This window comes from Cloeon dipterum, chromosome 4, assembly GCF_949628265.1.
Source record: "Cloeon dipterum chromosome 4, ieCloDipt1.1, whole genome shotgun sequence".
NCBI classification, from domain to species: domain Eukaryota; kingdom Metazoa; phylum Arthropoda; class Insecta; order Ephemeroptera; family Baetidae; genus Cloeon; species Cloeon dipterum.
Genome location: NC_088789.1, coordinates 5,352,822 through 5,378,145, shown reverse-complemented (window position 1 = coordinate 5,378,145; position 25,324 = coordinate 5,352,822). Strand labels below are relative to the sequence as shown.

Here is a 25,324-nt window from a genome sequence, read left to right as displayed (position 1 = left end):
AACCTGGCGAATTTTTATGCTTTCTTTGCTTCCAAGAACGGCCAATGGGTGTGCCGTATTTTAACTTGATTCGTTGACAAAGCTGAAATCTTGACTACGAGACGGTGTAACGCGAATTATGTCTATTGTCGTCTGGGAATTTTCTCAACGCAGATAAAGCAAGTCCCTCAACAGAGTTGCAAGGAGGTTTTCACAACTCTTTCCAGCAGTAAGCGCGTTAATTCGCGTGCCGTCTCGTGATTAACTCCCAAAATAGTCACTCGGGACACAACACTGTCGGCGGAGGCCTTTTGTTTCAGCTAACTTTTTGTGTTTGTTGAAGGCAAAAACGCACCAAAAACTGTGCTCCGCTACCACTGCGGTGATAGAGGAGAGAAGGAAAGAGAGAGAGAGAGAGAGAGAGAGAGAGAGAGAGAGAGAGAGAGAGAGAGAGAGAGAGAGAGAGAGAGAGCAAGAGAAAGAAGGCCAAGCGCAGTTTGGCGTGCATTCCAGCCTCAGTAGCGAGCGAGCGAGGTGGCATAACTGTACGGCTGGATCGAGCCATAAGCCACTAACGAACGCAGAGTGCATTCCCATGGCAGAGTTTACATTTTTCCGCGGCTCACCGCGCTAATAATCGACCGATTGTCTGTGTCCTACGAGAAAAAGTTACCTCGGGCGGTGCAGCGGCCATTAGTCATTCATCTATCCGCCAGCGGGAGAAATTTCTCCTCTCTCTTTCCAAACTGCATTGTTGGTCCCGGCATTATTATTAGTATTGCCACTTGAGGTATTCTAATTGCCACGAGACTAACGGGACCGGATGATTCGAGGCCGAAAGTCAATAAAAGCTAACGAATTTACGGGAGGACCTCTTGTGTGTTTCGTTTGATCCACATGTGAAGGCAGCGCGTCGAAACGAATGACACTTGGAGCGTGCAAAATGCAATTAAACCGCGCGCGCGGTTATTGACAGCTCGGCTCAACCAGCTAATTAACCTGCACTTTTCCCGAACGAGTTGAAATAAAACAAAACGGGTCGGCGGAAAAAGAGAAAAAGAAGGCTTCAGGCGCGTAAAGAAGCCACACAAAGGTTGGCAAGCACAGCTTTGTACGATTTCGCGCATGTATTGTTTGTTCGGCGGGCGATGCGTTTCTATGCGGAAACAAATTCGACAATTTCTGTTTTTTACCTGCTCGTCAGCTGACACTTCGTCTTTGCTGCCGAAAAATATCCAGCGCAGGGTCGAAAGCACTGACGGCAGTTTCAGACCGGCCGACTGCTCCTCAGACACGTTCATCACCCGCCCAAACTGATTGAGTGAGTTTCACCAACAGCGTTTGCACCCCGCGAGCAAGGGCTGCTAAATGGTGGGCCAGACTGCTGCCTTGACTATTATTTTCCCGATTATATAATCCACAACAAATGAGTGTGGAAAGTTTGACGAAAGACTGATCTCACAGCAATTTAATATTTCAAAACATTAAATTGTAAACAACGTGATAAAGTGATGACGAAATATCAATGGGATAAAAATTTAAACTACAAACTAGTCAAACTACTGAAGAATTTTACGCAGGTGTCGATCAAAATCATTGCATCAGAGATGGTTTAAAATAGTTGGTCTTTTGATTTAAACGATTGGCTTATGTTAGTCTTACAAGAAACAAACATTTGCCCTTATTAAGGTAATATATTTACTTATTTCATGATTCATGAGTCACAGATTCTATTACAAGGCGCAAGCAGAAATCTGTAAGAACAGAAATATTATTCGGCCGCACAATCCCAATTATTTCTCAATCAATGACTCAATATTATTTTCATAACCAATAAGTTATGTTGTCTTGAAATCTTAAGCTGTTTGCTCTCTACAAAGAAGAGTAAAATGTTAAATTCCTTGAGCCGCAGTGTGGATGCGAGATGAAATTATTTATTATATCACGTCATGAATGAGTAGGATGACAAGCGGTTACCCAAGTGGATTATATAACTTTAAATATCGAGCAGCAGGGCTGTGGGCAGTCAAGGATGCTGCTGGTATCAGTTTCACAGTGATTAAATTGACGGCATGTTCAACTTTCGCTATGCATGCATTGTTTATTTATTTATTCTCTTTTAAGGATATGCGCGCGTTTGGCACCGATTTCCGAAAGCGGAGCTATTTTTAGAGAATCCGCGAGCGAGTGTTTAGCATGCAGTCGGCCGGTTGACGTCAACAGCACACGCTCATTGCCAGCATCACAATTTGTCAAGTGGTCGTCGGCAAGCAAGGTCTCTCTCTGTTTCTCCCGGGTTCCAGAAAGCACCTTGCAAGGCCGCACGACGAGTCTTCTCAAATTTGGATGGACACTGACGCGAAAGGCTGGCTTCTCATTTTGGTTCAGGCCCAAATAAAGGAATGGCCACTGTTTTCCGCCGCTCGCGAATGTGGTGCGAGGTCACGCTCTCTGTGTTCTCGCCGGCCGGATATTGATCAGTCGGCTCGCACAAACACTCACCTTCCTTCAAACGTACAAATTTACCGCTCGCAAAGAGTTTATGGCGACAGCACCGACCGTTCGACGGCTGTTTTCCTAGCCACCTCTCACACCCACCCGCCCACCGAGGGTTGGTTCGCAATTTAACGCACCAAGACGAACAACTCGATTCTTGGCCACAGGAATGTCAAACAAAGGATCAGGTGTTTTTGAAACGAATCGATGGTGTTCTAACGACTGGCAATTATTCCAAGGACAGGCAAGCTATCTGGCAGACGCTCTGCGGGCTCTCCTCTCGTGTCTAATTGTCTACGCGGATTTGACTTTTATTTCAGACACTAATGTTTGAAAGACAAAATATTTGCACTATTGTACTTTTAATTAATTAGATTTTTTTGATATAGCAGAATGGGGTAAAAAAACTGAAAAAAAAATCATAAGTAGTGTCATCGTCACGCGTGTTTCCCGCCGAGGTTAACAGATTACTTGTTTTGTTTTTCATCAAACGAACCACATTGGAATCCACGAACGCAATTGCGGAATTTAATGAAGTTGTTTGCGTGAGTAATTATGAATCCGAAACGATCAGCGCACGATCTTGACACGAGCGAATCTACTGTGTCGTGTGCGTCATGACCCGCCACGGCCGCCACTCTGCAAATGCATCCACCCGCGCGATACGACAGGTTAAAGTCGAAAATTTGAAACATCTTTCTGTATGGGCATAACGTCAACATCGTTAAATCTATTATGATATCTAGAAATTGTCAATATAATGAAATTATGCAACTAAAATCATGTTTTGATTAACTACCTCATTGTCAATAATGAAGATAATATTTCAATAATTTAAAGCATTCTCTATTTTTACTTTCTACGCGCATTAGCAATTAAGAGCTTCTTAAGGACGACAACAATTCTAATTTAGGTTGACTACAAAATTTCTCAATGGTACTTGTAACGCAGACAATGTGAAATGAAGAGTAAAATGTGCTAATCTGGAGCGGTGGTGGGCGAGCGCGCGGAGCTTGTTGCCGAGCGTGCCCGTGTGATTGTGTATGTGCTCGATGCAGATATATTGTTGCCGCTGACGTCACTGACGAAATAAGCAGGGCGTCTCTCTGTTTCTAACTCGGCGCGGCTCTAATAATTTAATTTCACTGCACGAGGGCCGCCCATCTATGTTTCCCGAATCCAAGGGTGCGCATGCACACGTCCGCAGGGCGAGTGCAATCGCCCGTGCGATTTGATCACACAGGAATGACACAGTTATTTTCCCCCCAGCAGCTGCACTCAAGGGAAATTGCTGCCGATTATAGCAATTGTGCATGACAGCTCGCACTCGCACACATACAAAAGTTACTAGCGGAAACGCAGTCCCGATTTCTGCACGAGTTGAGCCTTACTAGCTGAGCGTTCGCGACAGTCAAAGTACTCAATAATTTCCATGGAAATGATTGTTTTCGCCTTGGTCTCGGGACTGTTTTATGACCGATTCCGCAGCGGCCGTTTTGTTCTTTTCACAAATGGTTGCCACTTCCGCCATCCGTATAGACCATCCGCGCGGGTGCTGTGAATATCAATTGTTCTATTAAAGCAGAAGGCAAAAGGGCTATTAATTGTTTTCCTGCTTATCACAGTTTGGATAAGTCGTTTGAAAAGCAAGCGCAATGCCAGCACTCGTATTGATTCACCTGGATCATATACGTTGCTTTGGCAGCAGAATGAGGTAGGGCAGTTAGTTGTTCATTTTCCTTATCGCTAAGAGGGCAGACTGAGCAACAAGGAAAATTTTAACAGTGACGCACGTTCATTTGCGGGATATTCAGTTAGCATGACATATATTATCTTCGCCTTTAAGCTTTGTACAACTCAATTTAGCTCAAGAGTTATATTCTCTGTACAGAATTTACACCCACGAATTCATGTTTTTCGTTACGATTACGACAGTCTCGACAATTTAGTGATTCACCGCCTGACGCCTGACCGAGAGCACTAGTTCGGTAGTTATAAGTAAACGCCGCCGGTCCGAGAACTGACCTGTTGCTTGGTCCTGGCGCGGCGTCGCTCCGAGGACAAGTACCTGGCGGAGCCGCCTGAGTCGGAGACGGTGGCCGCCCTGCGCCGGTGCGGCGGCTCCACCTGTTGGTCCTGCGCGGCGGCCGGTGTGGTCAGCATGGCCGGCTTGTCTGCTCTGAGCGAGTTGGTGGACGGCGAGGCAGTCCTCCTGGTGCTTTTGGTGCGCTGTAGCAGACGCAGCACCTGACCCTTGACCGAAGAGGCGAGCGGCACGATCGAGCTGTGGCGCCGCTTGGCGCCGCCACTGCCCGATGCCTCGGCCGCCGCCGGTTCCTCCTTGGGCAGCAACATCGGGGTGGCGTGACCGGACGCCGTCGACGACGCCACCTTGGCCAGCCGATGCGATTCCTCCTCGGCCGGCACCGCGAGCACACACACACGCAACACACGACACAAACGCCGCCGCTTGCTCTCTCTCGAAGCGAGCAAGGTAGGGGACCGACTGACTAAACTCGCTCCAACCCGTTCGTTCGGTCGGCCGGTCGGTCGAGGCGAGGAAGGGGCAACGCGCTCGTTGCTGCGTTCCAAGGGCGTCCACCACTGCCTTGGTGCCGATTGTCACTCTTTACCAGCACGCTCCTCAGCAGAGCCGTGCGAAAAGTGAAAGCCGATGCGTTGGCTAGCCCCTCGCGATTAGCCCGCGAGATGAGCCAGAGAAAACGATACTGATGCGTAGCTCTGTGATGATCATCACATGTTGATGTTTTCATCTCGCTTTGGAGGATCGCGCCGTAGCTTAATTTAGAACGAGGCTACACTTCCTTGAGCTCTCATAAAAGAGATTACTTATTTTTAGTACCAAACTTTTGTCGATTATGACACCGGATGAAGACCTATTTTTACTGCACTGATGTGGTTTCAGGTCGAATTATCGGACGAGTCTGAATAAGCTGTCCGATGACCCCGATTTGCTTAGCTATGTTTTCAGGAACTTGCAAACACAAAACAGATCGTTTCTAAATTGTAGCCTTTTCCTGGCAGCGTGTTTTGGCAACCGGCATTGAAATATATATTCACTTCCAACATTTTGCCTTATGTGGGTCAGGCCACCTTCTCCGCATTTTCGCGTGCGATCGGTCAATAATACACATTACACACACGTGCATTACGATTTAAGCTTTCTTGTGTGGCTTTCGGCACAACGCGTCTTTCTATTCCTAGCATAGAGGTTAAACAATCAGCGTTTTACTGCGCATCATAATTCCGTCCGCGTTATCAGTCCGTTTAAGCCTCGAATAAACAGCAGGGCAAATGGAAAATTCCTGCCTAACAATTGTTGTTGCAGAGTGGCTCGATGCAAAAGCTGAGTTTTTCTCTCGTTTAAAAGAGCTGCTGATGTTGGCGGCGGACATTTAACACCGCTCGGCCGGTTTTATACCAGCAGCGGCTTGTTATGTGCATATTGTGTTGCAAGCGGTTATTTTTTCTTCATTACACGAGTCAAGGACTCAGATGAATGGTTGGTTCAACGGGACACCTCACAATCGCGGATCGAATACACATATGAGTGAGTGTGCTTGCCTGCAAATTATTTGCTTTTCAGATTACTAATAAACCAAACCAAGTCTTTCATTAGTTCTCTCGTCATGTTGTGCGTGCGTAATTATTCACGCGATTGTTGGGAATAATGCGCTGCGCAGCGTCGATTCGAAGGCAAAGGGGCAATTTTCATTGCATGAGAAATTATGCCCGGCCGGCAGCAGCCTGCAAAGCTGGAAATTTATTTCAAGGCTGCGAGATGACTGACTCTCGCGATCGTAAATACCTTTTCTCGGTATTTAACAGGTTTGTTCCAATCGACAGCTTTAATTGGAAATCGTAGCCAGGTTAAACACACAAGAAATCTATAGGTGGCGCATTTTCAAGAAACAATCATTCAAGTCAAAGTTCTCTTCACAGGATTATTGAGTTCCTTATATATTTTGCGTCTATTTAAATTTCCGCCTTTGTTAGAAACATTCATGGAAGCAGATTGATTGTAATCTAGTTTGAGTCCGCGAGCGCAGGAAAGACTAAACAGAAACAGCGCTTTTCGTAGAACGTCGTAATCGACAAAAACAACAACAGAAATGTTTTTGATTGATATGTGATTTCGCAAACGCGCGACTGGAATCAAAGTGTTTACGATTGAATCAACCGGTTTGCGGACAGCGTCGAAATAAAAGAAAAATTCCAAGGCCTGCAACACCACCAGCTGAGCGGCTCATTTTCCAAGCCAGCGTGAACGACTGACTGACTGACTAATTGATTAATCCGGCAGCTTCGCAAGCAACCATGTGTGTGTGTGTGCGTGTGTGCGAGCGTGGCGCAAGGAATCGGCTGTTGTCTTTGCGAAAGGGTGATTCACGCACAAAGAGACCTATCTGACACGGACGCGCGCGCTTATCGCCAGGATGACGGCCTACTGATGGTTCAAGCGTCGAGCGAGTGGAAAAGGGTCTCGTTAGCCGCCCCCTTTGTTGACGTGGCACACTCATTTGAATTTTCCAGCAGCGATTCCCTGTTGCGCAACATAAAACTTGCACGTTGAATCTCTAAAGGTTGCAAGTCAATTTCAAAGCATTTAAGTGCTAATTTTAGAGATTGCTCATTGGATTTTCCAGAGCGAATGATAATTTTATTTCACGGTGCTTTGTCCATTCCTTCACTGCATTGAGTCACAGTGATAACTGATAACATTTATGAAGCTTAGTTCCAGGCATCCACAATCTTCAGATACGAAAGATTGCCGCAGATTTGAGCTTTAGTTTTGACTGGGGGCCTATAAAGCTTATTGTATCTGTTTCCCACCTGTCACATAGTCAAGGTGGCGTCAGCTAGTCGAACATGTTTTGACCATTGACTAAAAATTGATGTCCAAGACAAAAACTGCTACACAAAGTTGAAGCAGAGTAAAAATAAGAAACGAGGAAAAAATAAAATCTTTTTATCACTAGATTTGACCTCTGCACCGGAATGTCATGGCCTCCAGTATCTCAAGTCAGCTAGAACATTGAGTGTGATTTAATTTTTCGCACTATCAGAACACGTCTGATTATTTTTTCTCCGCAATAGTTTTGTGGAGAGAACACTTCTAAAAATTCAAACGATCGCTCAACGCATGTCCTTCGTTTTTCCGCCTTCCCTCTCGACAATTCGGTCGCGTCTCTATATCCAGCCACCGAGAGGAGCACGGCTCATTCCTTGCCAGGACAAAAATTCCTTGGATGGCCTTCATTGATTTGCCATCCGAGAAAATGAGCGTGCTCGCCGCGCGCAATCAACAAGTTCACGTCTTGCTGCAACTATGTTCGCGCGCATAACAATCCGAGAGCGCAGTTCAAGCGGCGGAAAGTAAGCGGCTTGCATAAATAATATCAGCCGCGAGCCCTTCACCGATGCACGGAGTCGTTATTTTTTCCCCGGCCCTGCGTCGTGCAATTGTGTCACTAGCTAAGTGGATTATTGTCTCTCTCACAGAGATATGGCCGACGAACGTGTGCAAGGGTTTCTTTCGCTTTATTGTCAGGTAACAAGATTGCTCACAGATTGCACCACGGATGGCGGCACTCGCCACTGGTAAATCGGGTAATATATAATCGGAAGAATTCGTCACTTATCACCGCATTCTTGTTTTTAAATAAATACTTCTTCAAAACAATATTAGGATCTTTATTATTGACATTAAAAAAATGACAATTTATAATTTTCGTTGAGCTAAATATAATCAAATATCTGATTGGATCCACTTTTCATGATAGCTGTCTGCGGCCAAATAAGAATTTCGATGGCATCGATTTAAAGTGCCGGCGGTAAGCTTTTTCTGCAACTCTCTTCACTTAGGGGCAGCCGAAAAGTCAAAACAAAAACAGGCAGAGGACGGCCTGAGGCGTGGACAGGCGCAGTAATTAGCGTAAGTGAAAGTCAGTGCTCCAGATCAGTGTGTCTTTTCCAACTCGGCGGTCGGCAATTTCTCCATCTGAGTGAGAGACGAAGCAAGAAACGAACGAAACGGAGAGGATGCTCGCTCGGAGCGAAAGTTTATTCGGCGCGATTTGCATAATGGGACGTATCATCCATCCGTCGGTTTGGTTCGCTCGGCGTCCGCTGTGGGCGCCTGCAGCTTGCCGCGCACCACGCCCAGATGGCAGCAGGCGGTTGACTGAGACACCTGCTCGATCGCAGACTCCACTCCCACGGAGCGATTAAATGCCCTATTAAGGGTCACGGAACCGACACCGCCGTCCGACCAGACCATACAAAATGGGCTGCAATCCTTGGCAAACGCTTGCCCCCGCTTGATTGCACACGTGGGCGACATTTTTTCTTTACACAAATTTTTTCTTTTTCTAATGATACAGCTAACTTCCGCATTGCCACTTCCTTTGTTCCTGTAGCAGACCGCTTCCTTTGGATAATCGTGCGGGATATTCACCGCACTAACTTATTTCTGAAGCATAATATTTCATTTAAGCGCCAGTTAAATTGTAAATTTTCATATTTATTTATAGAAGCATTTACATTAGATTTATGATTTTTATCATTTTGATTCTACTCGTGGACACTGGCGCGATACAATTTTAACCCAATTTACTTGAAACATGGAATATCTGTTACCACAATTATTAACAAAGTGTAATTTGATCGGCCCAGTGAATAGAGGCTTCAGCGCATTGTTCGATCGCATTGAGCGAGCTGCACTATCCCCAACAGATTGTTTGCAATGCACAACGAGCGATTCAATTTTTCAGCGGATGACAGATGCACTCGGCGAACGTATTTTATTGCTCATTCTGATCAGCGTCAGCAGCAGCGATTGGTGTTGATCGCCGCATGTATTTCCGCGAAGTGAACAGGGGCGATTCGTTCCTGGTATGTCGACGACAAAGCATAATTATGTTCAATGGATCACGCGCGGGTGGAAATGGGTTCTTTGATATTTAATGTAACGAAGCACTTTTGAGGCTTGTAGCGCAGGGAGATCGCAAATAGATGGCTTGAGAGGCGCCCCGCCGCCCTTGACCATTACGTTGGGACCTTAGTGTAATTTATGTTACATTATTTTCTACCTACGTAATTGTAACACTAGAAATTTGCATGGAAATTATTAGTACTGGTTTTATCAGACTGACAAAAAATATACTATAGAATAATGCCATCCAGGACATAACTTTTTTTAATAATGTAACAAAGTCAAAATCGTGACAGTGATAATATAGATTAGATAATTAAAAACCCTTGTGGTTTGACTGTTAATTTAAATTTGGGGGTAAGTGTCAGCAAATGTGTTGAAATTGAATTAAGGTGTATTTTAGCTGCGGAAAATGCATATTGATCAAAGTGGGAATCGGTGGGTAATCGCAGAATAATCGCCGTGCGCGAAATGCCGTGCACTTTGACACAACCGCATACCAGCCATTATTTTTCGCGCTGATGGCTACAAAGGGCGCTCCGTGTGCCATGCATGTGAGCGTAATAACAATAAAAGCGAATCGATAGGCGCGGTGACGCGGTGCTCGCTTGGCGTGCGTCGCCGAATTAAAAATTAAATCGGCCCTGCTTTTAATAAGAAAGTAAACGGAAAATTGCTTTGCTCAGTTCGCAGCAGCAGCAGCAGCAACATCGGCGGCGACAGGAGCGGGGGGGTCTTTGTCCTGAGAGAAGCCGCAAAGCAGCCTCGTTCGCCAGAGGATGACTCACTCGCGCTCACCTGAACCCCCTTCCTTCTCGTTTCACCTTCCTTTTTGCTTCATGCAGCCAGCCAGCTCGAAAGAAAGAAAGAAAGCAACAACCTGCGTCTCGTCACGCCAAAGCGAAAAACTGCCTTTTAAAATAAGCAAATTAAAGCAAGTTATTTATTATTTTCCTTATCCAAAATATAGTCACTTGAAAACACGTACTTGACAACTTAATTAGAAATTTCAAGCGTTTTGAGGCTTTCCTACGGATGATTTCGTATTATTCTTACTAGTCTCCAACTCAACAGTCGATTTTGTTATCCATCTCGTTTTGTTTGCTTCTTACACAACGCTGATAATTATCGAGTAGTGCGAAATCAAAACAGATCAAAGACCAGTTCTGCCCGGAGTAAATTGTAAACGTCCGTCGAGAAGCCTCTTTTGGCAGTACGACAGATGTCGTCACACATTGTCAGTTCCGGTCTGATTGATAATTACCGAATCGAGTACACGAAATATGGACTGCTGCTCTCGTACGGACAGAAGCAGACAAAAATGATTTGAGAGCGAATCGACGGAAAAATCAAACAAACAAATATGATTGTACACACGAGCCGAAGGTGGAATAGACGGACGGTAAGCTATCAGTAAGCGTATATGGACGGTGGAAGAGTGGAAAACAGACCTTGGTTGAGGACGAGTTGCTGACATGGTCGGCCGGGAGCGACTCGGGAACGGTCTGCAGGGTGGTCCTCATGCTTGTGGACATGGTTCCAAAAACTCAAACTGCTGCAGTCGGGTCTCAAAATGTCTGTGCTAAAGTGGTCAGAAAACCAGATGGGGGCTAGCTGCGGAGCCGCCTCGCCGCTTCGCTAGCACACATCGGACACCTGGTCGGCACCCGCGGGACGAATCGGCTCGCGCTGGCCTGGAAAACAAACAGGGCACCGTCAGAAGGGAGAACACCAGCATAGCAGGGCCCGCGGATGCCACGGGGTCGCGACGGCTCGAGTCCGGCACGCCCCTATCACACCGTCGGTGCCAGAATGGCCTTCCAGGGTGGAAAGGCGGCCGAAAGGGTCGGCCGGGCGAGGCCGACACGGGACGTCAGCCGAGACGGAGCGTTTGCGGCCGCTTCCCGGCCGCCGGAGGCTCCATCGGCGGCCGGTCGGCGTGCCGGCAGACACCTAGTTCGGCGCCGCGTCGACTAGCACCGAAACTCACCCATGAAAGTGGCGCAGATGCGGGAGATTCGGTCAGAGAATGTGACACAACCACCCTAAAACACTCATCACCGAGAGCAGTCCGTTCCAAGATGGCGGAGCACCGACTAGAATTGCGAGCCAAGTGTGCGCAGGTCTGTGGCCATCGTGCACTCCCATTGGCTCACTATTCTGACGTCACCACCGGCCGGCCGAGAACGGCCTTGTGTACCTTGCACACCTTTCAGAGGTCACGGTGTATGGAGTGGACCGCTTCGGCAGGTCGCACGCACACCGCCGAACCTTTATTGTCACCTTAATTGGACATTTATGGCCTGTCGCCCCCTCCGCTGTTATGACACTTCTCGCATTCCACATTCCACTTGACGCCCTTCCAAACTAATGAAACAAAATTATTCAGAGTCGAACCGGTGCGCGCAGGAAATAAATTATTTCATGTATACTGGGTCATAATCAATTTATTTAAGAAAAAACAAAAAATAGATTTCAATTCTCACTATGCATTGCAATAAATATAATCCAACTCATTAGGCTTCCCTGGTAGCCTTTCTCTGCAGATACTTCATCAGCGCAGCATCAAAAGCAGCACCTACAGTCCTCTTTTCCCAAATATTAACTTTAGGTTTCGGAGTTTCCTTGGGCTTTTCCTCCTTTTTCACCTCCTTCACATTCTCGACACTTTTGCTATCCTTGATCTCTACAATTTTCTTTTGCTTCGGCTCTTTCTCCTCAGTTTCAGAGTCACTGCTGCTGCTGCTACTGTCACCACTGGAACTGCTACTGCTGCTGCTGTTGCTGCTCCTTCTCACCACAGGCACAGTCTCAGGTTTTTCATTTCCACCCTCAGTCGGTTTGGGCTCATCCTCAGCCTCGTTCTCGCTGGAAGACTCCTTCCTCGTTCTGTACTTCCGTTCAGGCTTTGATGCCTCTATCTTTTCTTTAACCTGGTCCTCTTTTGACTCATCCTCATCATCCTTTTTAGTGTACTGGTCGCGGAACATCTTTCTGTAGAAACCGCTAAGGTCTTTCTGATGCGTGACGTCTGTCAGGGCTGCAAGCAATTGAATTTGAGATTAGAAAGTCAAAATAACCAGCTGAAACCCAAACCTTCCACGGCGTCTTCCATTCGCTCCTTCTCCTCCTGTTTCTTGAACTCCTCCAGCTTCGCCCGATATGAGGAAGTGACAAATTCTTCCTTGTCCTTGAACTCTTCACCCTCTTCCTCCCTCTCTTTCTGCACCTGTCTTTCAATTCTTCTTTCGTTTTCCATTTTTCTCCTTTCAGCCGTTTTCAACAGGTTTTCAATGTACTTTGGCTGCAATGCGCAAAAGGTTACCATCTGATTCCAATCTCAGGATCGATTACATACTTTTTTAGCTACGTCCTTCTTTTTTGAAGCCGTATCTGCCTTCTGCTGCTCCATGTCATCATAAACCTCGTCATATTGGAATACCGTGGGGTCCTCATCAAGAGCCCTTTTCAGCTGTTGTTGCGTCGCTCTCTTCTGGGTGCTTTTCTCACTTGCCCTCTACAATTCAAATTTTCCGTATTAAATTATTTATTTTAAAAGCGAAAAAATTAGTTATGAAAGAATTTAAAATAAAAACATCATTTTATTTGCGTACCAAAATGGCCTGGCCGACTTTCTTGCTCTCAGGCTCAGACTCGTCGCTGTCCTCTTCAAAGCATGACAGTCTAGGCTTCAAAGCTCCTCCAGTTTCCTCCGGCTCTGACTTCTTTTTAGGCACAGTTAGTCCGTACCTGCAGAAATGAATACGTTATCTGGTTTAGTTTTCTCAGGGTAAAATGAGAGAAAAGAGGATCAAAACAAAAAGGGAGATTATGAGAAATAAATTTCATATACATATGCCTTACTTTTTCTGAAATGCCATTTTCAGTTATTTCTAAATAAACTTCTACAATCGAAATTGAGACTTCCGAGATTTAGATTTCAGTCAATCTGGTTGTTGATGCGGCAAGAACAAAACGTTGGAGCTGCGAGTGTGAACCAAAACATTATGGGATGGGATTTAACTGGATTTAGCGCAGCATGTTGCCCTCTAGCCTCAGAAATATGAACTTCTTGACTGAATTTCATTACGCGTGGCGCGAAATCCACCATCGCTTGACATCCACTGACAAAAATGAGCAAATTTGTGCCAGGAAATTTTGAGCAGAAAACAATAAAGGTTAATTTTTTTAAATTAATTATGAAGACTATTATAAAAATTAGTATCTACGTGGGGCTTCGCTTTTGAATATATTTCCTTTAGAGTAAGGTCTAGCAATAAAAATGATCAAAAGACAGTTTTTTCACTAATAATTGTTCGACCAGCATTTTTAGCAAGTTTTTCCAATCTGGTTTGATGCTCCTAAACCCTTACCAACGAGTTTCCTATCATGGATTTTAAAATCGAAAATTTCATTAAACGTATTCTAGGTTTACAACACTAAAATTATTACACAGGTTCAGGTTTCGCACAATATTGAAGTCTTTTTTTTAGAAGCATGTTTATTGCGAGACACTTATTAAGTCAAGGATTGGGCCTAAATTTTCTAGCTGTTGATATGATTTTGAAATCAGCGCATCGCGATAACTACGGTCTGTTTTATCGGTTTTCCGCTAGCGTTGTAGCCTTTTTTCGTCTGTAAATACCTGACCTGTACATTATATTATGTATTTTTGACTTAGATGAAAATAAACAAGTATAATAATAAAAAATATAGGAAACTGTTACATAATATATTCAGTATTTAATTTACTAATACCATTAATACATTAAATAAACGGGCGTTACTTAATATAATACTGGTGTATAATCACTTCAATCGTCAAAAAAACAGAGTTGGTAGGAATAAGACTGGTCCTTGTTGACAATGGAGTCAATATTTCTGAGCCATTCCTCCAGTTCTGTCTCGTTTAAAAGAACATCATCCTCTTCTGGCCTACTTTCCGCCTGCTGCAGTTCGTGTTTAAAATTTGGCTTTTCACTCTGTCTGACAATGAGAGAATGAGACTCTGTGCTGATGAGGGAGGATTTACAGCAGTCACCACCTCCAAATGGCTGGCTCGATATAGTTGTTGCCTCGATTGACCCATCAAAAAAGTTCGTCCGGCACAGAAGGAATTGCTCCTTGGGTTTTGCGTACTTACGGCATCCAAAGCAGCTCTCACTGAATATCGAAAAGCGAATTTTAAAATTACACCATCACGAAAATGATTTTAACAAACATCATCTGGTTTACAGAGTGGCCAAAGAGATGGAAACCCGACCGGTACAACATCGTTCTTCCAGGGGAGGAAGATATTTAATGAAAAAAAATCAGAACAATTATTTTCTACCAACACAATACGATTTTTTGCTCTGTGTTGCGACCAAATTTATTGTTTGGTATTCAGAAAATTTGCAGATGATATTGTTTTTGTTCTGATTTTTTTGAAAATTGTTGGTCTGCTAGAAAAAGCGCGTCTTGATTGGATTGTTGAAAAATATCAATTTTTGGCTTTGCAGAAAGAGCAGCTCGGAACTTGCGTTATGGTCAGCCGTCTCTGGGCAATATTCACCGTCTTAACCCGCAAATATGGTTTTAAAATTTAAACACTCGTTAAAAAAACACACGTTTTTACCGGAGACAAAAATCTCGTGAAGGCAACAGATGGTTAATCGAGGCGGTGGAGGAAAAAACCAAGAGTCTTTCCACTGTTAGAAAAAGTGTACATGTTAAGAATAATATTTTGCCATCGTTTATAATAAACACAACAGAATTAAAACAAGTGCAAAGTCCCCCACATTTTTATAAGCAAAAAATTTTACTGATTTCATTTAAATCTTACCCAAACGGGTAAGATTTAGGTTTAGACTTAGGTAAGATTAAAGATTATTTCACTATACCCAAACGGGTATGGTGTTTAATGTCTATAAGCTGCAGCTCGGGAGAGTTGCTCAATCTTATAACAATTTCTCAAATTATCACGGTTTATAACTGTGCTCACGACTATATGTTAATTCAAGAGCTCGAGCAGCAAACAATCTAATTCATATAAAGGCACCATAAAATTTCAGTAAGTCTTTCTTATCTCTTAATATTTTTCTATCTTAAGTAGTTCATTGATAGCAATCGTGCCTTGATTTCATTTTGTAACAAGAATATTTTGCCTTGATTGGACTGTTCAATATCAAGGTTATCAATTTTCCCTTGAGCTATAGTTTTTTAATTATTTGAAAATGAGATTTCTGTCTGGTCTATTTTATCTCAGTTCTGGTTCAAATAAGCGACAAGTCCTGCTTTAATCTTAAAAAGATCTGCAACCAAACTTGAAAGTGATAGTAAACACGGCTTGATCGTGAGCAATTAAACCTATTTGGAGCGGTGGCTGATCAAGTCGACAAGTCGGTTGGCTCGCGTCGATCCGCGGCTCATGCTCTAGTCAAACTGCTCTGGGTCAGTGGCATTTATTTGCCGAGTTAATTCCGATCAGCATGGGAGTCAACGAGGATTTCGACGCAATGCTCCACGACATCGGAGCTTGCGGCCTTTACCAAATCCGACAGTACACCCTTGTCGCATTTGCCATAATGTTTAGCGCGGTCAGCAGCATCGGATTCGTCTTCACTGCCGCTATAGTGCCTCACAGGTACAATTTCATATTTTTCTTTGCTTCAATATTTCATTTGAGCGAAAGGTGCCTGATCGGAGCTTGCGGGGACGAGAGCGAAACGTCACCGTTTACGCCTGATTGGCTGTCTGAGGCTGTTCCTTTCAAATCGAACGGGCAGCCGGAATCGTGTCTTATGTTCCAAGGCTTGAACGCCACAATTTGTGAATTTGAGAGAAATGTCCAGGAGAGATGCTACTCTTGGGTTATGGATGGTCCAGAGCGCACTATACAGACTGAAGTACTAAAATTTTAATTTAATCTAAAAATATTTAAAAAAAAAAATAAATCCTAAAATTTAAGTAATTTTCATTTTCCCCCGCAGTTTTCATTGATGTGTCCTGAAAATGAATGGAAACTCGCATTAGTCGGCACACTGAACAATTTGGGTGTTTTGATCGGACTGCCCATTTCTGGATTTATTTCCGATCGGTGAGAGCACTCTAATCTTTCTTGATGTTTTTCTATTAAATTATATTTGTTGAAGGTATGGCAGGAAAACAGCGCTTGTGATTGCCCTGGTGTCTGCTGGAATTTTCGGCTTGCTCAAAACAGCAGCTACTTCTTACATATTTTTCGTGATCTTAGAAATGATGGAACCTATGTTTGGAGGAAATATCTACGGAATCAGTTTCATATTAGGTTCCAAGTCCAAACACGTTTCATTTCAATCTTTCCTAATAATAATTTATCGTAGCTCTCGAGATGGTCACTCCTAATAAAAGGGTAGTGGGAAACATGGTGATCGTTTTCGCTTATTCCGTAGGAAATGCACTCATGGGTCTCATCGCCTGGGCTGCCAGAGACTGGCGAGTGATTTTGTGGGCCACAAATGCACCCGCCTTACTTTTCGTCCTTTACATCTGGTGAGAGCCATCTCATCCCTCGCTCAAATATATCAGTTTAGGTCTGCAGGGTGCTGCCCGAGTCTGTGCGGTGGCTTATGTCGAGGGGAAGACTGGGGGACGCGAAAAAAGTGGTCGAATTCGCTGCAAAATTAAACAAGGCAGATCTTGATAAGGAGAGTATGAAAGACTGGCAGAACGGACAACTCGACAGAGTGGTATGAGCATTAATCGAGTTTACTTTGCACCACCTGTGAGTGAGAATTTTTTTTAAATAGGATACTGACGCCACAGGCAAGGGTGATAATCTCTGGTCTTCTTTGCGGCAGGTGACAAAAAGTGGTGTTTTGCTTCTCAGACTTGCCCTTTGCTCGTTTTGCTGGTACATTAATACTTTATTTGTTTTTAAAATTAATATTTTTAAACTTTTTCAGGGCGTCAGTGACGCTCGTTTATTACGGTTTGTCTCTCAACTCCGTCTCGCTGGGTGGGACGGAAAACCAGTACCTGAACTTCATTTTAACGAGCCTGGTGGAGGCACCCTCGTACTTGATCACATGGCAGTGCATGAACAGACTAGGTCGCAGGAGAACCTTGTGCCTCACGTTCGTCGCGAGCGGCATCGCGTGCTTCGTAAATCCGTTTGTGCCCGACAGTAAGTAAAGAAGCGGCACGCGCATTGTATATTAATTCGGTGCACGCACTTTCAAGGAAAGTCAGCCTACGTTTAAGTGTCATTGCCGCTAAAATTACACAACAATAGACAGGCTTCATTGATCAATAGTTAATTTAACATTTACCGTTTGCAATATCCGTAGGCAGTTGTTTCTTTCTATTTTGTAAAAAATATTGAAATTTTTAGAATCAACAAACATGTGTCAGCACATTTCATCTAGTGATGGCCACACTCATTTATTTGTAGATAAAGTCGATTTTTTACATTACTAGGATAAACAAAGATAAATAAAATTAATAATTAGATTGAAAAACTGAAGAACTTTAATTTTAGACGCAGGTGCAGCTCGATTGCCATTGTACCTGTTTGGCAAATTTGCAATAACCGGTGCATTTGACACGGTTTACGTTTTCACGGCCGAAATCTTCCCGACAAAGCTGCGAAACTCGCTGCTTGGCACGTGCTCGATGGTGGGCCGCATTGGTTCCATGCTGGCACCGCAGACACCTTTACTTGTAAAAAAACCTCCCATTACGAGAGGCAAAACAACTAACAATATCATGTGGTTTGCGCAGACGAAATTCTCCAAATTTTTGCCACTCGCTTTGTTTGGAGTGGTCGCCCTGGTTGCTGGCGCCCTGGCACTATTTCTGCCTGAAAGCAAGGGGACGTCGCTTCCGGTGACAATTAAGGAGGCAGAGGAGATATCCAAGCAGCGCAAAAAGCTGAGACAAAACCAAGAGGACATCCAATCGGACCAGGAAGCAACGAATCAAATAATTTAATCATTTGTTTTACTGACAAAACGTTGTTTTTTACCTTTCTGTACAAATTGGATTCCTTTCTTGCACTTTTTCATTTAGTCACATGCAACAAATTTTAAACTTTTAAGTGAATGATGCTGCCAGTGTACAATTTCCAAGGAATAAAAAAACTTATTTTGAGTACCATGAGAATTTCTTGCATTCATTATTTGGACCAGCATACGTTTAGGTGCCTTGTTAAAAAGTTGAAAATACTTAGATATTTTTACTTCAAACAGGCAACATAATATTAAAATAAAATAATAGTGCTTTTATATTTATGTCTAGCTCTAATGTCTAATATTCATACGATTAAGCTTTTCAGTGATCGAAAATGCACAGAGCATTTATTTGCATACAAAATGATTTGGTATATAAGCGTAGTCTCATCTCAAGCTCATTAAGTCAAGTTCTGTTAGGAGCGCTCATCGTATAGGAGAGAGTTTAACGGTTTTTGTTTTGAGAATGCAGAACCAGCTTAGCAGACAAAATTGTTTTTAAAACAAGTGTAACGCAAAATGAGTAGTATTAAACTTCCAGCTCTCGTCGATCTAAAGCGGATCATCAGAGGAGTAAAATCGATATCAACGAGGACATTGGCGCAATTCTCGGAAATTGGTGTCTTAGGGCTCTTGCAAATTATCCATTACTTTGCTATTAAGGTTTGCAATAGATTTCAGCTGTGTTAATTTTATTGGATTCGTCTTGACAGCTACCCGGGCTACACATCATGAATTTGGAAATAGGAGGAGAATTAGCTATAGGCGGAATAGCTATAGGAGAGCCCAGATTTTATAATATTTTCCTTTTAAAATAATTTATTAAAAGAAATAAAAATATTGGAACAGAAATGAGTCTTGACTGCAAATTGTATTGCAGTGGGAAACCCAACGTTGATAATTTATTTCCAAGCAAATAGCAATTTTTGTTTCTTGAGAAACAAAAATGTATTATCGTCGTAAGCCGATAGTGTCTAATAAACAATTAATTTTTAAACACCAAAAAAATTCCCGACTTCAAATAAACGCTTAAGTAAAGCTTGCGGAGACGAAAGCCAAAACCGTGCGCCAATTTTGAAAATTTCAATTTAACCAAAGCCAGCGTTTGCAGGTTCAACAGGAGCGTGTAAGAAATGTGCCATTCTTGGATTGCTGATGGACCAGAGCGGACTATTGAAACCCAGAATTATCGCGTGTTTATACAATGCGAGCTTTTATTGATCCAGATTTTTTCCGTTTTCGATGATGTGCTCATAAAACGAATGGAAACTGGCACGGGTAGGCACAATTCACGGGCTTGGGCCTTGATCGGACTGCCAATAGTTGACCTAATATCTGACAGGTGTTGATAAAAAATTGTGTTCTTTTCGTTTTCTTTTATTGAACGGAATTCGACTTGGTTGCAGAAAACAGCGCTGGTGATTGCTCTTTACATTTGGCTATGGCTTGGTCAAATAGATCTTTGGCCACAAATTACGAATTCTTCGTAGCCACCAAAGTGATGGAGGCAATATTTACGCAATCAGCTTTATTTTATGCATCAATTTAAGTATATCTAATATCCTTATACTTAAAAAAATGAATTCCATTAAAAAATGGATTTCTTCACAGGTCTTGAAATGGTCACTCCAAATAGGAAAGTTTTGGGGTATGATCGTGCTCGCTTTCGCCGTACGCAATGCTCTCGTTGGCGCTGTCGCCTGGACACTAATTGTCAGAGATTGGAGATTATGCGTTGGACATACACGTGTGGACCGGCGCTGCTCATCATAATTTATCCTATTTTTTTTTTTAAGAATACACACATCGTAAAACTATCTGTTTTATACTCATTTGCAAGATTTTACCAGAATCAGTCCAATGGCGATGGCTCATTGCCAGAGGAATATTGGACGGTGCGAGAAAAAAAAACAGATTCTGTCCGCGACAGAAATGAATAGTGTCACTCTGGAGGTTTTCTTGGATGAGGGCAAATGAACAAATTGGCCGAGTGGTTTGACAAAAACAGACTCACGTTTTGACTTTCAGACTAAGCTTCTTCAGCAAAAAGTGGGTGGCGGAGATTCAGCGCACCTGCAGCAAGTTAGCAAAAGCCCAATCTTGTAAGTCAGAAGGGCCGTCTGTTATTTTCTTGCTGGTGAACGAAATAATTTGTTTGGGGTAATTATATTTTGTTGAATACTTTTTTAATGGAGCTACATGTTTTCGAAAAAAAAAAATTGTTTTCAGGCAAAACGCAAGTTTATGTACATTGTTTTGCAGGGGGGGTTGTTGTGAGGAAATTTATAGCGAAATGGGGATTAAAAACACCTTGTAGAAGACGAATGCCCGCGAGAAATCGTGTCGTTGGTGGTGGAGGAGCAAACGGTAATCGGATATTTGTGAAGATGCGGTGTGACGGACGGCACGCTAGAAGAGGGCGAGTATTATGCGATTCTGGGGAAGGAGAGAGAGTGAGAGAGAGAGTGAGTGAGTAAGAGTATAAAAAGGGTCAGTGGGAGAGACTCGAGGAATGGCTGATTTTGAATTTTGGGATGTAATAATTCTGTCCATATTTTTGTGCCTCGCCTCACTTTTACACTTGTTTTCTAGCATTCAATTATTATCTCTTCACAAATCCGATCATCTGGCAGTGTATGAGCAGGGTAGGTCGTGGGAGGACCTTGTGCGGTGTCTTTCACGAGCAGCATTGACTGCTTCGCTATGCCTTTGTACCAGGCATTAAGACATAACGATTTAATTAATATAAAACTAATAATACAGTGTTATTTGTCTTACTTACAAATAAGGTTAATTTTGTAAAAGAAGCAAATCACAGGAGCGACCCGAGTGCTACTCTACCTTTTCGACAAATTCGCAATCACCTCGGCTGACGACACTGCGTACGTGTTCACCGTCGAGATTTTCCCAACCAAGCTTCGCAATAACTTTTTGCTCGGCACGCGTCCGATGGTGGGCCAAATTGGCGTGACACCGCAAACGCCTTTCTTGGTGAGCGCTGATTTGCATAAAACGAAAGTAGCCACCTAGCCATTTATATAATATATAAGTATATCTGTCGCAGACGCGCTTCTCTCAATGTCTGCTGTTCGGCGCCGTAGATCTGAACACAGTCACCATGGCCGTGCTCCTGTTCGAGACCAAAGGCACTTCACTTGCCTGTATCAATCAAGGTGTCCCAGCTGCTATAAAGCACCAGAAATTTCAAGTCTGTGATGTTCCACAAATCACAACTGAATTTAACGGGATTAATCAGTGATGGCGGAAAAATAGGACATATAGTTATGCGGAGATAAATAAAACACATTGTTATGGTTTACATGGCTAAAAAATAAGTGAATATAGAGTTTTTAACAATAAATTTTAATTTTATCAACATATTTACACAACATATATATTCACTTATATTAAAAACACGTTTTTTAACATTCGTTTTATTGCTGTTTCGCGCTGATAAAGATATATATATATATATATAGTTAGTTAGTTAGTTAGTAAGTAATAGTTGACGTTTCATTATAATCACAAGCAAATTGAAAACATATTATGAAAATGATCCACTTACAAGCTAGTAGTTCCCCTACAAATAGAAGTTGAAATTACTTTTGGAAACACATTACAAAACGTCGGACTACATACTGGTGACTTTTTCTATTGCTGCGTCGCGGTTGGAGGTGGTTTTGAAGGAGATTTTCTGTTGGCATTCCATTGCACCTGTCACGCAACTTTAAGTTGTTTGGTTCGTATTTCTCTTTGTGCGCCTAGTTAACGATTGAATCGAAGCGTCAAAAAACTGTTGACATTTTTATCAACAGCAGCGCAACAGTTATGTTTAAACAGCAGCCATAATTCATATTACACTGAGCTTTCTTTCCATTCAGACTGCTCACCAGACTGATTCAAAATGGGAATTAACGAGGAGTTCGATGAGATGCTACGAGAGATCGGCGGATTTGGCCGCTACCAGGTTCGCCAATACGTACTTTTCAGCCTGTGTATGATGTTTGGCTCCGTCAGCTTCATTGGATTCATATTCACTGCTGCTATTGTCCCGCACAGGTATACATTGCAATTAAATAATGTTAAGCAATTTTATGATTTTTATTCTGTCCAACGCATTTAAAATAGGCAATAATTAAATAAATTTTATGATGCCTGGAATTATTTTTGTTTCCAAATATTTTAGGTGTATGGTTGAAACTTGCGGGGAAACCAGCAAAAATTATACATTTCAAACTCCTTGGCTGAATCAGGCTGTGCCGTTTAATGACCACGGGGTGCCGCATTCGTGTCTCATGTACCAGTCTCTCAATGACTCCTCAAACACATGCAGTTTTAATAAGGACGTTGAGGAATGTAGCTCTTTGGTATACAACGGGGAGGAAAACACGATTCAAACTGAGGTAAAATTAATATGAAAATACAGTACATTAAAAATTACTAATCTCAATGAAAATTTGTACAGTTTGGGTTAGCGTGTCCAGATAATGAATGGAAGCTGGCACTGGTGGGAACAGCTCACGGTTTCGGAGCAATGATCGGACTGCCATTAGCTGGATTTTTTTCTGATAGGTGTGTATATCCTATTCAACAATTATTCGATATATTTTTAAGAAATCAACGGTATATTTCCGTAATTTAAAATTACTTTTCCAATTTTTAGATTCGGAAGGAAAACTACGCTGACGATAGTGCTCGTCATGTCAAGTGTATTGTGCTTGGTGAAAACCCTCGCCACTAATTACGGAACATTTATGTTTCTGGAAGCGTTAGAGGCTATTTTTGGTGGAAATATTTTTTCCATCTGTTTCATTTTAGGCAAGTTTATGAAATACCAATTAAATTAATGCGGTGACTCTCATGAAAATGTCGACACGCATTTTTGGTAGCGGACTTTATTGGTTAGATGCCTATTTTCATAGTTTTGCGCAACGTATGAGAAGATAACATAGAGTCCAGTCAAAACATCCTATTGACTATTATTATATTGCATGACCTTGGCAAATCTGTTTTTACCAACGGTTTATTTTTTTCAATGTTGCGTGATTTTTTTCCAATCGATATTTCTCCAACGAAGTTTTTTTTAGCAATGATAGCAAAAATGAAACATAAATAACTTTAATTGGAATCACTGACGAAAATTATGTGTAATTAATTTGACAATATTCTCTTAGCCTTTGAGATGGTCACTCCCAATAAGAGGATCCTAGGGTACATGGTGATCGTGATTTCATTCGCCATGGGCAATGCTATTGTCGGAGGTGTCGCCTGGGCTGTTAAGGACTGGAGATACATTTTATATACAACTTGCGCACCGGCACTGCTTTTTGTTTTTTACTATTGGTATATTAAAAAATAATGACGTGGAATTAATGGGCAGTTTTCAATGAGGGATTTTTTAGGCTCTTGCCAGAATCAGTGCGTTGGTTGATTGCCAGAGGAAGGCTGGGCGATGCCAAGAAACAGATTCTACACGCAGCTAAAGTGAACAAAGTCACGCTAGGAAAGGAGTGGATGAAGGACTGGCAAAATGGACAAATCTACCGAGTGGTAAGAATAAAAACTGTTCAATATAGATCTCCATTGGTTAATTTGGTTGAAAAATATAGGATAAGGAGAACAACGGAGACTCTCTGTGGAAGTCACTGAAGCAAGTCAGCAAAAGCCGCGTCTTGTTGGTCAGACTGGCAGTCTGCTCATTTTGCTGGTAAGCATTTAGCCACCTATACTTTCTTTGTTAATTAGTTCAAATTTCTAAAGGATCTCCGCGGATCTCATCTACTACGGATTGTCTTTGAATTCAGTTGAACACGCGGGGACGGCCAACAAATATGTGAACTTCATTCTAACAAGTATGGTGGAAGCTCCTTCGTACATTGTCACCTGGGTGAGCCTGAAAAAACTTGGGCGCAGGATGACTTTGTGCCTCACATTCCTGCTTTGCGGGGTAGCCTGCTTCGCCAGTCCGTTTGTGCCAGAAAGTAAGTGATTAGAACATGAACCCGTCACTCTTTTTACTGGCCTCAGTCAGAGGCGAAATGTGACGTATATTTGAAGAGGAAAAACTTGTAAATATCACCGACTCGTTTGGGATTTCCAGGTTACAGAGCAGTCCGTCTTCCCATATATCTTCTCGGCAAATTTGCAATCACATCCTCTTACGACACGCTCTACGTGTTCACCGCTGAAATTTACCCAACCAAGCTTCGAAACTCGCTTCTCGGCATTTGCAACATGATGGGCCGCTTCGGCACAATGATTGCTCCGCAAACGCCCCTTATGGTAAGCTGCTGATTAATAAAATAAGAAAAATTAAACTCGTGACAACTTTTTGAATTTTCTTAACATTATTTAAAATTTTTCTCATGAAAAATTGCAGAGCCGCTTGACACCGCTATTTCCACTTGTGTTTTTCGGTGCGCTGTCCACGGCTGCTGGATTCCTGGCACTTTTGCTGCCGGAGACCAGAGGAAAACCACTGCCAGTGACGATCAAAGAAGCCGAAGACCTGAATATGAAGACCGTACAGCCAAAATCAAAGGGAAAGCCCGTGGTCGAGAATCAAAGTGTCGTTACTAGGTTTTAATTATTATTATCAATACTTGATGTTTTTATAAGTGGTATAATATTGATGCATATACACATTTGTTTTAAATATTTGACGTAATGTTTTAAGGTAATGAGAGAGGTATGGCAAGACTCGTTTCATATATTTTACACCGTGAATATAAAACAATTAAAAGACCTCATCATTAATTTATGATATCATTTCAAGTGATCGTTTTAAGCCGAATTTGTGTAAAATGTTGTAAATGAATAAAATTTGCTATTTAATGAACCTTTGGTTGTCCCGAGACTTTTATTCGCATGAATATAGTCAAACCTAAGCTATATTTGTTTTCTCTTTACTTCATATCCTTGGTGT

The 25,324-nt window shown here is 42.7% G+C and overlaps 4 protein-coding genes across 24 annotated transcripts in view; 2 read left to right on the top strand and 2 right to left on the bottom strand.

The window, feature by feature from the left end:
- LOC135944083 (serine/threonine-protein kinase MARK2-like) overlaps positions 1–11,555 on the bottom strand; it is a 30,191-nt gene extending 18,636 nt beyond the window's left edge. For 10 of the 20 annotated variants that reach the window (XR_010575272.1, XR_010575273.1, XM_065490799.1 and 7 more), the window contains exons 1-2: positions 11,421–11,555; positions 10,882–11,124 (exon numbers count right to left, since the gene is read on the bottom strand). Coding sequence is in view for 18 of the 20 variants with exons in the window: in XM_065490799.1 (XP_065346871.1) it covers positions 10,882–10,907 (26 nt within the window). In the remaining 2 variants the exon portion in view is untranslated. Of the gene's footprint in view, positions 1–4,500; positions 5,169–10,881; positions 11,125–11,420 lie in introns of those variants that run through there. The other 10 variants (XM_065490811.1, XM_065490805.1, XM_065490807.1 and 7 more) reach the window with 2 other exon arrangements.
- Positions 11,556–11,859: 304 nt separating this feature from the next.
- LOC135944088 (nuclear speckle splicing regulatory protein 1) lies at positions 11,860–13,451 on the bottom strand. Its single transcript, XM_065490823.1, has 5 exons — positions 13,295–13,451; positions 13,045–13,180; positions 12,789–12,947; positions 12,527–12,734; positions 11,860–12,470 (listed from the first exon to the last, which is right to left on the bottom strand). The coding sequence occupies exons 1-5, from the start codon at positions 13,309–13,311 to the stop codon at positions 11,947–11,949; spliced, it is 1,044 nt and encodes a 347-aa protein (XP_065346895.1). The 5' UTR covers positions 13,312–13,451; the 3' UTR covers positions 11,860–11,946.
- A 1,960-nt stretch (positions 13,452–15,411) lies between these two features.
- Positions 15,412–18,572, top strand: LOC135944086 (organic cation transporter protein-like). Of its 2 annotated transcripts, XM_065490820.1 has the most exons (10): positions 15,415–16,055; positions 16,104–16,317; positions 16,402–16,508; positions 16,564–16,718; positions 16,774–16,942; positions 16,992–17,139; positions 17,200–17,303; positions 17,356–17,576; positions 17,931–18,112; positions 18,173–18,571. In XM_065490820.1, the coding sequence occupies exons 1-10, from the start codon at positions 15,901–15,903 to the stop codon at positions 18,380–18,382; spliced, it is 1,665 nt and encodes a 554-aa protein (XP_065346892.1). In that variant the 5' UTR covers positions 15,415–15,900; the 3' UTR covers positions 18,383–18,571. The 2 variants fall into 2 exon arrangements, with proteins under 2 accessions (XP_065346891.1, XP_065346892.1); XM_065490819.1 differs by having other exon boundaries at positions 15,412–16,317; positions 18,173–18,572.
- Positions 18,573–21,973: 3,401 nt separating this feature from the next.
- LOC135944087 (organic cation transporter protein-like) lies at positions 21,974–25,033 on the top strand. The gene is made up of 10 exons (XM_065490821.1): positions 21,974–22,458; positions 22,586–22,802; positions 22,865–22,971; positions 23,063–23,217; positions 23,574–23,742; positions 23,802–23,949; positions 24,009–24,106; positions 24,160–24,380; positions 24,500–24,681; positions 24,779–25,033. The coding sequence occupies exons 1-10, from the start codon at positions 22,304–22,306 to the stop codon at positions 24,983–24,985; spliced, it is 1,659 nt and encodes a 552-aa protein (XP_065346893.1). The 5' UTR covers positions 21,974–22,303; the 3' UTR covers positions 24,986–25,033.
- Positions 25,034–25,324: the final 291 nt, after the last annotated feature.

What these genes read in the sequence shown, in the direction of transcription:
- LOC135944086 (XM_065490819.1), top strand. Translation starts at nt 15,901, where the DNA reads ATGGGAGTCAACGAGGATTTCGACGCAATGCTCCACGACATCGGAGCT. An exon ending in CGGAATCAGTTTCATATTAG is followed by an intron (nt 16,719 to 16,773) that starts GTTCCAAGTCCA and finishes AATTTATCGTAG; the next exon opens with CTCTCGAGATGGTCACTCCT. An exon ending in CTTTTCGTCCTTTACATCTG is followed by an intron (nt 16,943 to 16,991) that starts GTGAGAGCCATC and finishes TTAGGTCTGCAG; the next exon opens with GGTGCTGCCCGAGTCTGTGC.
- LOC135944087 (XM_065490821.1), top strand. Translation starts at nt 22,304, where the DNA reads ATGGGAATTAACGAGGAGTTCGATGAGATGCTACGAGAGATCGGCGGA. An exon ending in GCTGCTATTGTCCCGCACAG is followed by an intron (nt 22,459 to 22,585) that starts GTATACATTGCA and finishes CAAATATTTTAG; the next exon opens with GTGTATGGTTGAAACTTGCG. An exon ending in CTCCGCAAACGCCCCTTATG is followed by an intron (nt 24,682 to 24,778) that starts GTAAGCTGCTGA and finishes GAAAAATTGCAG; the next exon opens with AGCCGCTTGACACCGCTATT.
- LOC135944088 (XM_065490823.1), bottom strand. An exon ending in AAGTCGGCCAGGCCATTTTG is followed by an intron (nt 12,948 to 13,044) that starts GTACGCAAATAA and finishes TTTGAATTGTAG; the next exon opens with AGGGCAAGTGAGAAAAGCAC. An exon ending in AATGGAAGACGCCGTGGAAG is followed by an intron (nt 12,471 to 12,526) that starts GTTTGGGTTTCA and finishes AATTGCTTGCAG; the next exon opens with CCCTGACAGACGTCACGCAT.